The sequence below is a fragment of the Nomascus leucogenys genome, chromosome 4 (assembly GCF_006542625.1).
Source record: "Nomascus leucogenys isolate Asia chromosome 4, Asia_NLE_v1, whole genome shotgun sequence".
NCBI classification, from domain to species: Eukaryota; Metazoa; Chordata; class Mammalia; order Primates; family Hylobatidae; genus Nomascus; species Nomascus leucogenys.
Window position 1 is genome coordinate 549,717 of NC_044384.1, and position 17,930 is coordinate 567,646.

Consider the following 17,930-nt stretch of genomic DNA (forward strand, 5'->3'; position numbering starts at 1 on the left):
ACACCACCGCTGGAGTATCATCCTAGAAATGAGGCGATTCAAGCAGGAATCACTGACAAGATACCCAAAACAGTGGGTCAGCTTGGTGAGGATGTATTTATGTAGTAACAAAGTATCTCTTTCAAGATACTGAATTACAGCAGGAAAAGGAGTAACTTTTTGCAACAGACACCACCTTCATCAAGGGCAGGCTCTGGGACAGTCTCACTGGAGTGCACAGCTGCGATCTAACTGAGGGATGTCCTACAAACCAGGCAATGATACCGAAAGAAAGACGGAGGAGCAGACTCTTGAGGGCGTAGCCAGCGACGCCACGTGGGGTCCAGGGTTTGTTTTTGTTACAAAGGGCTTTATTAGGACTGTGGGGAAATCTGTAGAGCAGGAAACAGCACTGCCTGGACGTTCATTTCTGATTTTGGTAACTGCACACCAATTATGTAAGAGAACATCTTTGTTTTCAGGAAACTCAAGTATTTAGGGGTGAAGTGACATCACACCTGCAACGAACTCTCCTACTCCAAAAAATGTGTGTGTGCATGGGGAAAGATAAGCAAACTCAGCAAAGCATTAACATTTGCGGAATCTGGGGTGAAGCTAGTATGAGAATTCTGTGCACTGTTCTTGCAACTTTGAAGTCAAAAATTATGCCCCAAAAGAGCCCGAGTGGCTGGGTGTGGTGGCTCATGCCTGTAATCCCAGCACTTAGGGAGGCTGAGGCAGGATCACCTGAGGTCAGGAGTTCGAGACCAGCCTGGCCAACATGGTGAAACCGTCTCTACTAAAAATACAAAAATTAGCCGAGTGTGGCCGGGCGCAGTGGCTCATGCCTGTAATCCCAGCACTTTAGGCGGCCGAGGCAGGTAGATCACCTGAGGTCAGGAGTTCGAGATGAGCCTGGCCAACATGGTGAAACCCTGCCTCTACTAAAAATACAAAAATTAGCTGGGCGTGGTGGCTCACGCCTGTAATCCCAACACTTCAGGAGGCCGAGGCAGGTGGATCACCTGAGGTCAGGAGTTCGAGACCAGTCTGGCCAACATGGTGAAACCCTGCCTCTACTAAAAATACAATAATTAGCTGGGCATGGTGGCAGGCGCCTGTAATCCCAGCTACTCAGGAGGCCGAGACAGGAGAATCGCTTGAACCCGGGAGGTGGAGGTTGCAGTGAGCTGAGATTGCACCGCTGCACTCCAGCCTGGGTGACAAGAGTTAAACTTCATCTCAAAACAAAAAACAAACAGCTTCAAAGGAACAAGTGTTGTTGTCTTGTCTCCTGTGCAGCCACAGGGGTGGGAGCCCCAGGCTGGAGTCCAGTGCAGTCGTCAGCTGTGGCGCACGCTCTGCACCTGCTTCAGTCGCCCACAGCCCAGACGCAGCCATTCTGGAGAACACGCACAGGTAGGGCTCTGGCAGCGGTTACTGAAAACGCGGCTGTAAAGCACAACGTCTGAGGAATGTGAAGAAGGAACAAGGGCAGCCCAGCCTGATTCCCAACACTGCACACATCCACACAGAACCGCGGCTGGAAAGCTTCAACACTGCCACTGTGGTCTAGAGCGAGTCATCCAACAAAACCAGTTCCCAGCACGCCTCAAAACCACGTGGCGCCACGTGCACCACACCATTCAGACTCTACTGCCCTCTCTGCTGGGTAAACAGACCTGCAAGGAAAGTCCTTGCCTCAGAACCTCAACAGACCCCAGGGAGCCATGGTATCAAATGCTTCCAGCCTGAAAACACTTTAACCCCCTGGTGGTATGCTCAGGACAAAAAGCCAACTGCTCCGGTGCAGGCCCACCAGTGAACTGACAAAGCCAACTGCTCCAGTGCAGGCCTCCTCACCAGGACCCTCACACCCCGTAAGGGGCAGGGCAGGTCCAAACTTCCTGGAACCTCAGTTTCTTTCCGATAGAGTGAGGAGGTTCTTACTTCTGCCAGATAGGATGAAGCCTGACAAAAACATACAATCTTATTAAAGATCAAAACGACAATCTAGTGACTATTGTAACTTCACCCAAATGCAGTATTTTTAAGTTCCCAGAATGGTTCTTTGTCTAAAAATAACCAATGATGTGGTCAGGATTAATATTGCTGGTGACAACAACGCAGGCAACGAGGGCACGGACCCACCCTGCCTGGCTGGTGCTGGTGCTTTTCACAGGTTCACTCACACCTGCTATTTACAGAGGAAGGTTTTATGGGGCCACAGGTTCCATTACCTCTCTCCGCAGTGCTCTGCCTCAGTAACCAACACCAAGCTACACAAGGCTCACTCACACATACCCACGTGGGATTCTTCTTACTTTGTTAAAATTCCGTGCTATAAAGAACTGTTTAGACTGACGTTCTAATCTACGCTCTGGATTAGCGCACACTCTGCTCCTCGGCACTGTGAGTGTGCTGGCTGCATGTGTACAAGCAACACCCACACCTCTCAGTTTCTCAAACACAGTCTCAGCTAAACAAGTTACTGTCAAGCAGCCGGCGGCCAGTGGAGTCAAGGGCCACCTTCACTAAGGTGATGGCACACGAGAGGACGCTTGAGCTCAGCACACTCAGGCTGCCACTGTCTGCTCTCTGCAAGCTCCAGTTTAGCAGATTTAATGCTATGTTTCAAAGATACTTCCCGTTATTCCTGAAAAATAAGTATTTTTATAAGCCCTGTGAAAGGATCAAGATAAAGGAACAGTAATGGGTAGGCACCCCCCAGTCCCAAAACCGTCCCGGGCAAGAAGCTAATTCACAACGCCCGCAGGGTGAACACAGCGACCAAGCCTCAAGACAGACAGGCTGTCCTCCCCGTGTATTCCACACCTTGTCAGCGATGTCCTCAACAACACCCTCGGGAAATCTGATTTCCCAAGACTTTCTCCAAAGGCCCCTCACCAAGGAGCCACCAGGGCACGCAGGCACCCAATAAGCCCTTGGGGGACCAAAACTGTGTGGCCACATCACGGGCTTCACCCAAGCCAGAATTCCAACGTCAGATCGCCTGCGCATTCCTCAGGCAGCCGCCATGAAATCCCGTTTCTGACACCTGAGTTTCTGATCCGTCAGCTGGGCAGGACCTGCTCTCTCTCACCAAAAGCCACAGGGTTCCATTGGCGCTGGGAGGTCCGTGCTAAAAGGGGGAGACTCTTTCCAGCACAAACCCAGGAGCAGATTCCGCACCTCCCCTGCCCTCACGCACAGATGAGCTGAAGCCAGGGTTGGAGCGTCCACAAAAGCAGTTGTGGATTCTGCCCATGCTTGTCTATACAAGTGCGTGTTATCTGCATAATCTGAAAGGGGTACTCTAAGGGTCAATGCCCGATAATCAGTCTACAAACGTTTAAAGCAAACTTCAACCAAATGCTTGCTCTCCCAGAGAAAGATCTCAGGAACCTGGAACTTCAAGAAAACTTTTAGAGGTGGTCAAGATAAGTCAATTCTAAAACAGCCCATGTGCAATTCTGGGAACTTGCTTAGTAAAAGTCAAACACTTGGGCTGGTGAGCAGAGTCACTGACGGTTTAAGGCAGTTCCTCTTCCCTGATGTCTTCATCTTCCAGCCTCCAAGTGGTGTGACACTACAGAAGAGAACTGCGGGGCTGTTGCTGGAAATGGCCACAGCAGCAATCAGAGAAAAAAAGAAAAACACAGGAAAAACCTTTTAAGTGAAAGTACTGTGACTCAGGCTCTCTGGAGGAAGGGAGATGCTCTTCACCAACCGACGTCCCAGAGGCATCGCAGGGATGAGAACTAAACTCACGCCCATCACCTTCCAACATCAGGATGGAATTATGCCCAATATTCTCTACTTCATCACAAAGTGGCACAATCTATTACGGAAAGACTTCCATAGGTAGTCAGTCCCTCAGTCTCACGAGGGATGGGCTGCAGGACTCCTTCAGATACCAAATCCCGCAGCCGCAGATACTCAGGTCCTGCAGTCAGCCTGGAGAACCCACGGATCCAGAAAGTCAGCCCTCTGTATAAACAGGCTGGGCTCCACACCCAGCAAACAGTGTCGGGCGTGGAACCCACGGATGCGGAGAGCAGACGATTTACTGAAAAACATCTACATAAAGGTGGCCCTCGCAGACCAAAGCAAGTTGTTCGAGGGTCAGCTGTAAACTGTGTATAAAGAGCTGCTGAGCTGGAACTCAACATCCTGGAGAAATCCTTCACTGTTGGGCTTTAAGCAAAAGCTGCGGAGATTTCTACCTGCAACTCCCTACGGAGAGACCTCGGCAAAGCCACCCCAAGTCCACGCTGCAGGGCGCTACTCCCATCACAGGGGTGCTGCCAGAGAAACGCACTTGTAACCCACCCTGTTCACAAAATCTGTCAACAAGTGACTGAATCTCGTAATTTTCAGCTGTGTCCCACAAAGGTGCAGCAGGCATTCTGGGGAGGCCAACACATACCGGCTCCCAACGACAGCCCCCCAGAGCCAGGGCAGCGTCATCCGGACCGCACGGAGCCGACTGACAGCAGCATGGACTCCTGCTGCAAATGCACCTCCCGAACTCAGCCAACTAATGCAACTGCGAGGCAGGAACCTGATTCCAAACAGACGACCAGAACTGCCAGGGCACGTGCACACAGGGCTTTAGACTAAAGCCTTTCCAGCCGCTCCTTCCTGGATATACGGCATCTACGCCCACTGCACGGGCAGGAACACCTCCGGAAATGCTGACGTCACACCACCACCACCACACTCCCAGAACGCTCATAAAACCCCTGTACACAAACCCACAGGAGTACACGGAAATGGGGAAGGAGGCACCTCAAATTCCAGGCAGCACCATCTGTGGCTTTCTCTAAGGCAGGGATTTACCTGCCGCCCATGGACCGGAGGCAGACAGACGAGCCTCCTGGAACCAGAGGAACATCTGGTGCTACACAGACGCTCCATCTGAGGAGAAATGATATCACTCAGTGTCTCAAAGGGCCCTGTGAGGTACCCCAAGATCTCAAACAGCACCTTCCTGTAAACACTACTGACTGCTGGGAACCTGTCATCAAGCTCATGACCTGGCTGACTGATGTACTGGGTTGGTTTCATTCACTAGACTGACTGAACACGGAATTTCAATACTAACTAGCCACATAACCAAGTTACCTGTCTAGGCCAAAGTAGCCCTTTCTGTACAATCAGAGAAACAGAATGAAACATCAGTAGGGCTCTTCCATCCTGGGGTTTTCTGTCCAGGGAATGCACCAGCATTGGGGTCTGCCTCCACAATCCTCCCAGGTATGGCCAGTGCCCGCTGAGGAAGCCGTGCAGGCATTTTCTGGGAGGCAAGGCCCTGAACCTCCCAGCCCCACCCACCAGCACATAGGGGGCAGGAATGAGTGCCCGTGCCAAGGGTCAAGGACCCAGGCTCCGTCTCCAAACGAAGTGGAGCCAGGACGTTTTGGGGCTGATGGGAAGACTCCTGTCCCAGTCCTCACTCCTGCGGAACCAGATGCAGAACAGGTCCTCAACAAACACAGGGTCAGGGCAAGCCACAGGGACGAGGAGCGGCGGCTGCGGAGGAGGGAGACGGTGGCATCCCCGGAAGGAGCCGCACCACTCCCAGAGGGGGCTCACGCCCGGCCCACTGCAGGCTGGAGTGTCCACCTCTCCCTGCAGTTTCTGTTCTCACAATCAAAACTACCAAAGCCAGGCGCACACGCGTGCCCACGTGCCCGCCCATCCCAGAACACAAGGGTAGATTCAGACATGGCTGGACACTTCGGTGTTACGGAAACATATCCCCTTCTGGGGTCAGAGCACAGTTACTGAGAGCTGTGGAGTCTGTCACACGCCCACGTCACCCTCAAGCAGCCTGCGACAATGCCCACTGTGGTCAACCACGGGGCCACTGCCTTCGCTGCAGGCCTGGGTTCCGCCCGTTCCTTAGCCACGAAACAGAACTGCACCAGGTTTTACAACTGCGTTTCACAAAGTTTACAAAAATTTAAAGATGTGCACACACCCAACGTTTATATTTCAATAACAGGTCTGGAGCCTGCCTGATGACTCTTGTGCTCACAGCCACCCGTGAGTTTTCCTAAGTCACAAAGGTGGAGCTAAAGGAAGGGGCGGGGACTATCACTGCAGAAAGAAACAAACACCATCGCTTTCCCAAACAGTAACTTCGTGTCGCTACGCAGGACCCTTCCCTTTTATCTCAAAATGCTCCCCGTTGGTAAAACCACAGGTGGTGACTATACAGTTTTAAGGGAGAAGCGCAGTGCCTGCGTCCCGCTTTATCGCCCCCTCCCCAGGGACGCCCCTGCCCACCGCGGACGCAGCAGCCCGGGCGGTCCCCCAGGATCCCTCCCCAGAGCCGCCCGCCCTCGGCCCCCCCACCCCCGCCGGCCCAGCGCACTCACCCTGGGGCGACCATCTGGCCCGGCTGCGCGCACAGCTCCCGCACCACACCCGCGCGCTCCGACCTCAGCCTGCGTTCCGGCCGCGCGGGGCGCACGCAGCCCCCGGAGGCTGCACGGGACTGAGAGGCCCCGGCGGGCTGCGCGGAGGCGGCGGCCTCGAAAACGGCCAGCACCGAGCCGATGCGCACGGCCGCGCCCGCCGCCACCCTCCACTCCAGCAGGCGCAGCGGCGTGGGCCCCGGGCAGCGCACTTCGGCCACAGCCGCCGTCGGGGCGCCTTCGACGGGAACGCGACTCGCGGCCGGCACCTCCATCGCGGACAGAGGGCCGGCGGGCGGTCGCTACGGGGCCTGCACTGCGCTCAGAGCGCAGCGCCCACCGCGGCGGCACGACCCAGGCGGCGACGCTGCAGCTCCTCTCAGTACCGGCTTCCACCCGCCGCCTGGCCCGCGCCGACTTCCTGGAGGGTGCGTGACGTCACGGCAAGGGCGCCGCGTGCGTGCGTGCGTACGTGCGCGAGTAAACACGAGCGCCGCGCGGGGCTGGGACCGGCTCCGTCCTGGGACCAAGCCTGCGTGCCGGCCGTGAAGAACTGCGTTCCTGAGCCCTACCTACTTTTCCTCGGAGCGCCGGCACCGTGGAGCAGCGGCATGCAACGCGGGCCGCTGTCCCCCAGTCCCAGTGACGGTCCTGGGGCGCTCGGAACTACGTATCCCGGCGTGCACCGCGGGCAGGGCATGGCGGGACTACGAGTCCCAGCGTTCAACGCAGGCCTGCGTCCCATTACCCCGTCACGCGCCGAGACCCAGCCTCCTGAGACTACCAGTTCCGGCATGCACCGCGAGCCGCTCTCCTCGACTCCCATCGCGCACTGCGAGTCGCAACGTCGCGAGACTACGGGTCCCGGCATGCCGTGCGCGCAGCGGCCCCAGAGACCTGAGGCTGTCGGCCTCCTGGTGGCCCCGCCTCGTGTCCCGCCCGGACCCCACGCCGCGGGAGCTTGGGGGCTGCGGTCTTCTCTTCCTCCGACCTCACCTTCGATGCGGAAGCTCAGGGGCAGGTGCGCCGCCCTCGGCCCGCGCAGGCGTTGGGCCCGCCTGGGGCAAGGCGTCCGGAAGCGCCTGGTTGGTTCAGAAAAATCGGACCGCAGCGGGAGGGTGGGCACCGGCGCGAGGTCTCGGTGGCCCCGGGCGAACCCTGATGAGCAGCAGCCGCGAGTGACTTACTAAAGGAGCCAGTTTCTACGTTTGTCTGGAATTTACGTGAATTAAGCTGGCGGGCGGGCGGCCCAGCCTGTAGTCTCAGCACTTTGGGAGGCTGTGGCGGGCGGATCACCTGAGCCTGGGAGTTGGAGACCAGCCTGGGCAACATAGCAAGACCCTATCTCTAAAATAGATTCATTAATACCTAGCCGGGCGCGGTGGCTGAGGTCCCAGCTACTCGGCAGGCCGAGGCGGGAGGCTGGGCTGAGCCAGGCCGCTCTGGACTGTTTTTGTTTTTTCAGCCTTAATACCTGCCAGGATTCTTTTTTTTACTATGTATCTTTGTCCTTACATATATAAATTTTGTGTACAATTGGGATTATCCTGTATTTGCCTTTTCCCCCTCACTTTTATATGGTGACTTTTCTCCTGTTAGTATTCAGACATGGCTGAGTACTAACATTTTGGAAACTGTTGGCCTGAAAACGAGCGGAGGCACAGTTTCTCTAAGTAGAGAGTTTATTTGGGCCACGCTTGAGCACAAATTCAAGGCGTCCTGAATGTGTACTCCAGTTAACAGTGGATTTTAAAGGCAAAAAAAGGGGCCAGGGAGTGGACTAATAGGAACTTTTGTGAGGGATTCTCACTGGTTTACAGAAATAACATTGATTAATGACTGACTATATGTTGTTAAGCTATTGAGTGTGGGTGTAGTGTCCAGTGTGGCGTCATTAGGTTAATTTATAGCTGTTTGTGGTGCTGTTGCCACCAGTAGCAGTTTAAAGAGGTGAACACAGGTCGGGGTAGTAGGGCGCGATTGTCGCCTCATTTGAATGTCTCTCTTGGCCTGATAATTAAAAGGATTCGCGTTCCTCAGATAAAAATTCTCTTTTCTCAAAACCATTTAAATGTAATTAGAATGGCCCAGAAGGGGCACAGTGCCTTTTAGCCCTCGCCATTAGTTGCTGTTAGGAGTGCATTTTTTGTAGCTGTGGGTTTTTTACTGTCTCTACTGCTTTCTCCAGCCCCTGCCCTGTGACTACAAGGGAAAACGTGTGGTGCTCACGAGAGAGCGTTTATGGGATTTTTCAAAAATGGGGATTGTGGGAAAATGGCACCAGCAGTCACAGTTTTTCAGTTTCTCACAATCCCATAAAAACAGCAACCAGGTAGCAAAACTAAATCATGGGCGACATTTACAGACCACTGGATGAAGAAGAATTCCCACGAACCCCTGGTTCGCACTGTAAGGACAGACTACTCAGATGTAGCCTGAAGCCGCCTCCTTACATACTGTGAGTTTAGCCTGTAGGTTTCTCCATACGTAGTGAACAGCCATCTAATTGGATGTGTGGACACTATAACCTACTCTTGAACCAGTCACAGGCAGCAGCACTTTAAACTCTGTTCCAATAAGCCAGACGCGAGCTGTAGCCACCCTGCTGTTTGCAGGCCTCACCTCTGCCTTCTGTGCCTCACTCCCTTTTCTGTCCGTAAGTCTTCGGCCACACAGCGGCACTGGAGTCTCTCTCAGCCTGTTCTGGTTTGAGGGGCTCCCTGATTCTTGAATCATTCTTTACTCAGTAAATTTAATGTTTCTAAAGTTTTCCTTTGAGCACTAACAACAGCGCAAGTCCTGGGTGATGTCGGGGTCTGTGACAGAAAGTAGGGGGGCCAAGGGCTCCACACTCACTCTGTGAACAGGTTTGTCTCAAAGGTTGTTGGTATGTGTCAGCAGTCCCTATTTGAATCTGTTCCCACCAGCAGTATGTGAACTTTGGTTTGAAAAAATAATTCTGTAAAATGGGAAGAACCGTGTGTTATTTAGGGACTTTGAAATACAGACCTCGATGGAATTGACAGACTGATCTAGGTAGACAGATGTAGACATCACTAGATGATGACAACTCCAACCTGGATAGATGCCGTGTGGTCTTCCAATTAGAGATGCTATACAGCAAATGAAAGTTACCATGTCTTTAATTGGTGTGCCACCTTTTGTTAAAATCAGCTATCTTACAAGTATCATGAGAAAAAACATTAGTATCAACAGATTAAAACATTTATTGGGAAGAAAGTGAGGCCAAAGTCAGGAAAAATAGCATAAGCCACAACCTCTTAGTCAAGAATCTTAGAAACAGCTGTGTTTCATGTATTTCAGAACTCTGAATGGTTCTGATTTTAGGAAAGTGACGTGTGCATATTCTACTTGGGGCCTGGGGCAACACCGTCATCAAACTGATATTCCTGCAGCAAAATACAAGCAGGATGAAAAGGATCATGGGTCATCTTGTGCCAATTCAGGTTAGACTTTCCTGCCAAATGAAGTACACAAAACTTTTCATGTTTAGAATATGAATTTGGGCCAGGCACCGTGGCTCATGCCGGTAATCCCGGCACTTTGAGAGCCTGAGACAGGTGGATCACTTGAGCCCGGGAGTTCAAGACCAACCTGGGCAACATAGTGAGACCTCATTTCTACAAAAAATTAGCTGAGTGTGGTGGCGTGCACCTGTCTGGAGTCCCAGCTACTCAGGAGGCTGAGGTGGGAGGATCCACTGAGCCTAGGAGGTCAAGGCTGCGGTGAGCTGTGATTGCACCACTGTCCTCCAGTCTGAGCAACAGAGCAAGACCCTGTCTTAAAAAATTGGATACTGGGGCCACACATAAGAGGTATGGGACTGTAAGGCAGTCACCTTTACGTAGCGGCCCAGGGGAAAAGGAGGAATCCCACTCCCTGGAATTCTAGTTTTATCCACATCTTGGGTGGTTTTGGTGAAACCTGGAAGGATTCTGTGGTCACTTTTCCTCACTGATGTATGTTTCCTCCAAACTCAACTGTGTCATTTGATTAGCATACAAGGGTCTGTGCTAGCGAGGCCAGAGCAAAAGGAGGTTAAGGCGAAGGATAGCAGTTGTAGGAATAGAATATGGCCTTGGGGAGTCCAAGATCTCCTGGGCTTGGGTATCTGTGTGTGAACATCATCTGCACATATGTGACTATGCTTGGGACCCTTTAACTGTTTTACAGGCCAACATGTGGCCCCCAAGACCCTTATCTGACACCTTGTGTGAAAATTAATTCAATGGATTAAAGACTAAACAAGAAATAAGGGTATACAATTTCTAGAAGAAAACAGAGGAGAAAAATTTATGACATTGGATTTAGTGGTGATTTATTGGATGTGACACCAAACACATGGGCAACAAAAGTAAAACTAAGATGACATCAGGCTTAGAAACTTCTGTGCATCGAAGGACATAATCAGCCTTTCCCTTCTGTGCTGGGAAAAGGTAACCTGTGGAATGTGAGAAAATATCTGCAAATCATGTATCTGATAAGGGGTTAATATCTGGAATATATAGAGAACCACCACTCAACAGTAAAACAAGTCACCTCATTTAAAAATGAGCAAGGGACTTCAACAGACACTTCTCTGAAGAGGATATACAGTCAGCACTACTCTGAAGAGGATATACAGTCAGCACTCTGAAAAGGATATACAGTCAGCACCCTACTCTGAAGAGGATATACAGTCAGCACTCTATTCTGAAGAGGATATACAGTCAGCACTCTATTCTGAAGAGGATATACAGTCAGCACTCTACTCTGAAGAGGATATACAGTCAGCACTCTACTCTGAAGAGGATATACAGTCAACACTCTGAAGAGGATATACAGTCAACACTCTACTCTGAAGAGGATATACAGTCAACACTCTACTCTGAAGAGGATATACAGTCAACACTCTACTCTGAAGAGGATATACAGTCAGCACTCTACTCTGAAGAGAATATACAGTCAGCACTCTACTCTACTCTGAAGAGGATATACAGTCAGCACTCTATTCTGAAGAGGATATACAGCCAGCACTCTACTCTGAAGAGGATATGCAGTCAGCACTCTACTCTGAAGAGAATATACAGTCAGCACTCTACTCTGAAGAGAATATACAGTCAGCACTCTACTCTGAAGAGGATATACAGTCAGCACTCTGAAGAGATATACAGTCAGCACTCTATTCTGAAGAGGATATACAGTCAGCACTCTATTCTGAAGAGGATATACAGTCAACACTCTACTCTGAAGAGGATATACAGTCAGCACTCTGAAGAGGATATACAGTCAGCACTCTATTCTGAAGAGGATATACAGTCAGCACTCTATTCTGAAGAGGATATACAGTCAGCACTCTATTCTGAAGAGGATATACAGTCAGCACTCTATTCTGAAGAGGATATACAGTCAACACTACTCTGAAGAGGATATACAGTCAGCACTCTATTCTGAAGAGGATATACAATCAGCACTCTATTCTGAAGATATACAGTCACCACTCTACTCTGAAGAGGATATACAGTCAGCACTCTGAAGAGGGTATACAGTCAGCACTCTATTCTGAAGAGGATATACAGTCAGCACTGTACTCTGAAGAGGACATACAGTCAGCACTCTACTCTGAAGAGGATATACAGTCAGCACTCTATTCTGAAGAGGATATACAGTCAGCACTCTACTCTGAAGAGGATATACAGTCAGCACTCTATCCATGGATTTTGCATCTCTGGATGCAACCAGCCAGGGGTTGAAAATATTTTTATTAAAACAATTCACCCATTCTGAACATGTACAGATTTTTCCTTCTCATTGTTCTCTAAACAATATAGTATAACAGCTATTTACATAGCATTTACTTTGCATTAGCTATTATAAGTAATCTAGTGATGATTTAAAAGACGCAGGAGGGTGTGCATAGGTTACATGCAAATACTCCCAGCATCCTTAGATTTTGGTGCGTGGGAGGTTCTGGAACCAGTCCCCCACAGACACCAAGGGACAGTCGTATTTACAAATGACCAGTAGGCACATGAAAAGATGCTCAAAATCACTGACCATTAGAGAAATGCAAACCACAGTCACAATGAGATAATCACTCCATACTCATTAGGATGGCTATGATGAAAAACAGCGTGGAGTTAGGATGGCTATGATGAAAACAGCATGGAGGTTTTTCTTAGAGTTAGCATGTGATCCAGGAGTCCCACCTGTGCATATTTACCCAAATAATTGAAAGCAAGGTCTAAAGAGGCATTTGCACACCCATATTCACAGCTGCACTGTTCACAGTAGCCAAGGGGCAGAAACAACATAGCATCAATCAACAGATGAATAGACAAGCGAGGTGGCCTAGCTATGAGATGGGATATTATTGAGCCTTAAAAAGGAATGAAGGCCGGGCGTGGTGGCTCACACCTGTAATCCCAGCACTTTGGGAGGCCGAGGTGGGCGGATCATGAGGTCAGGAGATCGAGACCATCTTGGCTAACACGGTGAAATCCCGTCCCTACTGAAAATACAAAGAATTAGCTGGGTGTGGTGGCGGGCGCCTGTAGTCCCAGCTACTCCGGAGGCTGAGGCAGGAGAATGGCGTGAACTGGGGAGGCAGAGCTTGCAGTGAGCTGAGATCGCACCACTGCACTCCAGCCTGGGCGACAGAGCAAGACTCCATCTCCAAAAAAAAAAAAAAAAAAGGGAATGACATTCCGACCCATGCTACGACATGGGTGAACCTTGAAGAAACTATGCTAAGTGAAATAAGCCAGCTGCGAAAGGGCAAATACTGTCTTTTTTTTTTTTTTTTTCGTTTGAGACAGAGTCTTGCTCTGTTGCCAAGCTGGAGTGCAGTGGCATGACCTTGGTTCTGGAATACTGTCTTATTCCCCTTCTGTGAGATGCCTAAAGTCAAATTTACAGAAACAAAACAAAACCGTAGTTACCAGGGCTGGGGGCAGGGTGGGCAGTTGTTTGATGGGTACAGAGTTTTAGTTTTGCAAGATAAAAAAAGTTCTGGGATCTTTTGCAGAGCAATATGAATAAACAATGCTACTAAAGTGTACACTTAAAAACAGTTGATATGGTAAATTTTATGTATTTTTTAACCACAATTAAAATTTATTATTATTATTATTATTTTTTTGAGACGGAGTCTCGCTCTGTCGCCCAGGGTGGAGTGCGGTGGTGCAGTCTCGGCTCACTGCAACCCCCATCTCTCGGGTTCAAGCAATTCTCCTGCCTCAGCCTCCTGAATAGCTGGTACTATGGGCGCCCGCCACCATGCCCAGCTAATTTTTGTATTTTCTTTTTTTTTTTTTTTTTGAGACGGAGTCTCGCTCTGTCGCCCAGGCTGGAGTGCAGTGGTGCAATCTCGGCTCCGCAAGCTCCGCCTCCCGGGTTCACGCCATTCTCCTGCCTCAGCCTCTCCGAGTAGCTGGGACTACAGGCGCCCCCCACCACGCCTGGCTAATTTTTTTGTATTTTTAGTAGAGACGGGGTTTCACCGTGGTCTCGATCTCCTGACCTCGTGATCCGCCCGCCTCGGCCTCCCAAAGTGCTGGGATTACAAGCGTGAGCCACCGCGCCCGGCCTAATTTTTGTATTTTCATTCGAGATGGGATTTCACCATGTTGGCCAGGCTGGTCTCAAACTCCTGGGCTCAAGTGATCCACCCACCTTGGCCTCCCAAAGTGCTGGGATAACAGGGGTGAGCCACCACACCCGGCCTGGAGTTAACATTTGAAAAGAAAAGTGTGAGAGGCCTCTACTGGAATTAGATGATTATTTTCCAGACTTATTTTTAGAGATCACTTTGCAGAGTTCTGTTTAATTTTTGGCATAATGGAATAAATATTCCTATTTGTGAACTAAATAACCTGAGAATGTACTCATTTCATAATGTGAACCAGAATTGCTTGACAAGCACAGAGGTAATAGGAATTAAGTACATTTAAAAAAGCAAATTCCAGGTCTATTTAGATGCTCTTTAAAGACCATTGCCTATGACACCTGTTTCTAAAAGTCAGTAATCTCTAGGCCAAAAAAGAAAAGAAAATGAAATGTTAACCAGTTTTTACTCCCCTTGATGACTTTCTTTTTTCCTTTTTTTACTTTCCTTTGTGATTTCTTTATGAGTTCTTCCTAACTTCCCATTCAGGCCAAAATCATGAACAGCTGCAGATGTTGGTTACACTGTGAATCTTAACACTGAGAACCCACTTACCTTGCTAAGCATCTCTGCAGAGGCAAGGATGGTGCTTATCGTGGGGGGCGGGTGACACTTTGCCAGCTGCTGTGCCAAGTGCATTGCAGAGCCTGGTCTCATTTCATCTGCACCATGACTCATTGAGGTAGCTACGGTTTCCAGCTTACAGATAAGAGAGGAAAGCGAGGCCTGCAGAGGTTTGGGTGCTCAGCTGCACAGCCCGGAGAGGGCAGGACTGGCATCTGGAAGCCAGGTGGCCGACTGCAGACCCTGCTCCTGTCGCCTGCATTAGAGATCTTTGTGATCTCAGCTGACAAAGGGGCCGCACTCCAGGGCCATCAAAATAAAACGGGACAGTTTTTTTGATAAATACAATTTATCTGAATAATGTAGGAAATATAGAATATAGTTGATGTTTTGTTTGATGTTTTATTTTTGCCCTCCTTACGAGAGGACTGGCAGGAAGGGGCAGGCCACTAGACTGGTCTGACTTCAGGGGCAGGTGAGAATGATGCCTTGGGCTGGGTTCACCGTGCCCAAGTGTGCAGTACAGAGAAGGCAAGGCTCTGGGGAGGTGAGGGCAGGCTGGCGGGTGGACACAGCTCCCTGCTTCCTGCGTTTCACAGAGCCCAGCTTGCCCCTGGTCCTGATGTCATTTGAAGGAAAATGTCAGAAGCCAGATGAAGGCAGCAAGGAGTGGAGGCTCCTTTCATTCCTCCATACCCACCAGCTGTCATATAAGGCAACAGTTCTGCCCCTCAGGGAGCTGCCACACTCAGGCCCACGTTCAGGTTCCGAGCTTTGAACTTCAGTCAGTGTTTCAGCTGTCTGCTAAATTTCAGTCTCAACATACAAGGAATGGAAGGAAATTTCTTTAGCTTAATAAACAGCCTCTACAAAAACCTGTAGTTAACATCAAACTCAGTGCTTGAAGATGGGAGGCCTTCCCCTAAAATCAGGAATAAAACAAGAATGGCGCTCTTGCCCCTTCTAGTTAATTGTGTACCGAAGGCTGTAGCCAGGGCAGTTAGTCAAGAAAAAAAGCATCCAATTCAAAAGAAAGGTGTAAAACAATCTCTAAAGATTGTTGAAGATGGCTTAATCTTTTATGTAAAAAAAGCCTATGGCAGGGCACAATGGCTCACACCTATGATCCCAGTGCTTTGAGAGGCCAAAGTGAGAGGACTGCTTGAGCCCAGGAGTTCAAGACCAGCCAGGGCAACACAGTGAGACCCCATCTCTACAAAACAAACAAACAAACAAAAAAACCTATGGAATACTTTTTTTTTTTGAGATGAGTTTTGCTCTTGTTGCCCAGGCTGGAGTGCAGTGGCACGCTGTCAGCTCACTGTAACCTCTGCCTCCTAGGTTCAAGCAGTTCTCCTGCCTCAGCCTCCTGAGTAGCTGGGATTACAGGCACCCGCCACCACACCTGGCTGATTTTTGTACTTTTGGTAGAGACAGGGTTTCACCATGTTGGCCAGGCTGGTCTCTAACTCCTGACCTCAAGTTATCTGCCCACCTTGGCCTCCTAAAGTGCTGGGATTACAGGTATGAGCCACCGTGCCCGGCTGGAATTCATTTAGAAACCTTAGAAAAACCATGTTTAGCGATGTTGCAGGATATCAGTTGTGTTTCTATATACCAGCAGTGAAAAAGCCAAAATAAGCAAACAATTCCGTTTATAATAGCACCAAAAAGAATAAGATACTTAGGAATAGACTTAAGAAGTTCAAGATGTGAACACTGAAAACTGCAAAACGTTGTTGAAAGAAAATAAAGAAGATTTAAATAGATTGAAAGATATCTCATGTTTATGGATCAGAAGACTTGATACTGTTAAGAAGGAAATATTTCCCAGATCTATCTATACAGTCAATACAATCCTTTTCAAAGTCCCAGCTGGCTTTTATGCAGAAATTAACAAGCTGATCCTAAAATTCATAAAAACGAAAGGGACCCAGGATAGCAGAAAGAATCTTGAAAAATTATTTGGAGTACTCAGAATTCCCTACAAAGCTACAGTAATCAAGACAATGTGGTACTGACATCAGGATAGAAATGTAGATCAATGGAATAGAATTCCAGTCTAAATAGAATTTAGAGTCCAGAAATAAACCTCATATTTGTGGTCAACTGATTTTCAAGGATGTGAAGACATCTTAGTGGGCAAAAGAAAAGTGTTTTCAACAAATGGTGCTGACATACGTAAATGACCAGTGAACATACGACAAGATGTTCAGTATCTTTAAAGGTCAATGTATTAGTCTGTTCTCATGCTGCTAATAAATACCTACCTGAGACTGCGTAATTTATAAAGGAAAGAGGTTTAATTGACTCAGTTCCACAGGGCTGGGGAGGCCTCACAATCATGGCGGAAGGTGGAGGAGCAAAGTCATGTCTTACGTGGCGGCAGGCAAGGGAGCATGTGCATGGTAACTGCCCTTTATCAAACCATCAGATCTTGTGAGACTTACTCACTATCCTGAGAACAGCACAGGGAATTCCCACCCCCATGATTCAGTTACCTCCCACCGGGTCCCTCCCACGACGTGGGAATTATGGAAGCTATGATTCAAGATGAGATTTGGGTGGGGACACAGCCAAACCACATCAGTCAGGGATGTGCAAATCAAAACCACAATGAGAAACCACTCATACCTGTCAAAACAGTGCTATGGCTTGAGTGTGTCCCACAAAGTTCATGTGTTGGAAACCTGATCCCCAGTGCTACTGTGTTGAGAGGTGTGGCCTGTAAGAGGTGATTAGGCCATGACAGCTCTGCCTTCGTGAATGGCTGATGCTGTTATCAAAGGAGTGGGTTCGTGATTACGGACGTGAGTTCCTGATGAAAGGGAGCTTGGTCTTCTCTTGCTCTTGTTCTCACACCCACTGTTGTACTTTGCCTTCTGCCATGGGATGACCCAGCAGAGGACCCTCAGCCTCTTGCTGTTGTTCTCACACACACTGTTGGACCCTCAGCAGATGTGGCCCCTGGATCTTGGATTTTTCCACCTCCAGAATCCTGGGTCAAATACGTTTCTTTTATTTATAAATTCCCCAGTCTCTGATATTCTGTTATAGCAACACAAAATGGACTAAGACAGATGGCTATAATAATAAAAATGATAAAAATAGCAATGTGATTATATTGGTTCATCCTGTAACAAATGGACCACACTAATGCAAGATGTTAACAATTGCAGAAACTGGGGGTGGGGGGATGGAAGAGTATGTGGGAATTCTTTGTACTTTCTGTGCATTTTTTCCCTAAACCTAAAAATACTCCAAAAAATAAAGTGTATTAAAATAAAAGACAGTAA

General features: G+C 49.2%; 2 protein-coding genes and 1 long non-coding RNA gene across 4 annotated transcripts in view; 1 reads left to right on the forward strand and 2 right to left on the reverse strand.

Moving 5' to 3' along the window:
• CTDP1 (CTD phosphatase subunit 1) overlaps positions 1-6,820 on the reverse strand; it is a 68,918-nt gene extending 62,098 nt beyond the window's left edge. Inside the window, exon 1 of one of the 2 annotated variants that reach the window (XM_030810236.1) lies at positions 6,366-6,820. In XM_030810236.1, coding sequence (XP_030666096.1) covers positions 6,366-6,679 — 314 coding nt within the window. In that variant the 5' untranslated portion in view covers positions 6,680-6,820. The remainder of the gene's footprint in view (positions 1-6,365) is intronic. The other variant, XM_030810235.1, reaches the window with a different exon arrangement.
• A 72-nt stretch (positions 6,821-6,892) lies between these two features.
• Positions 6,893-17,930, forward strand: part of LOC101176140 — a 41,600-nt gene continuing 30,562 nt past the window's right edge. The window contains exon 1 of the mRNA XM_030810239.1: positions 6,893-7,238. Within this exon, the coding sequence (XP_030666099.1) occupies positions 7,016-7,238 (223 nt within the window). The 5' untranslated portion in view covers positions 6,893-7,015. The remainder of the gene's footprint in view (positions 7,239-17,930) is intronic.
• On the reverse strand, positions 11,309-12,018 carry LOC115834734. The gene is made up of 3 exons (XR_004029602.1): positions 12,008-12,018; positions 11,651-11,701; positions 11,309-11,350 (listed from the first exon to the last, which is right to left on the reverse strand). It is a non-coding gene; the product is annotated as an uncharacterized LOC115834734 (long non-coding RNA).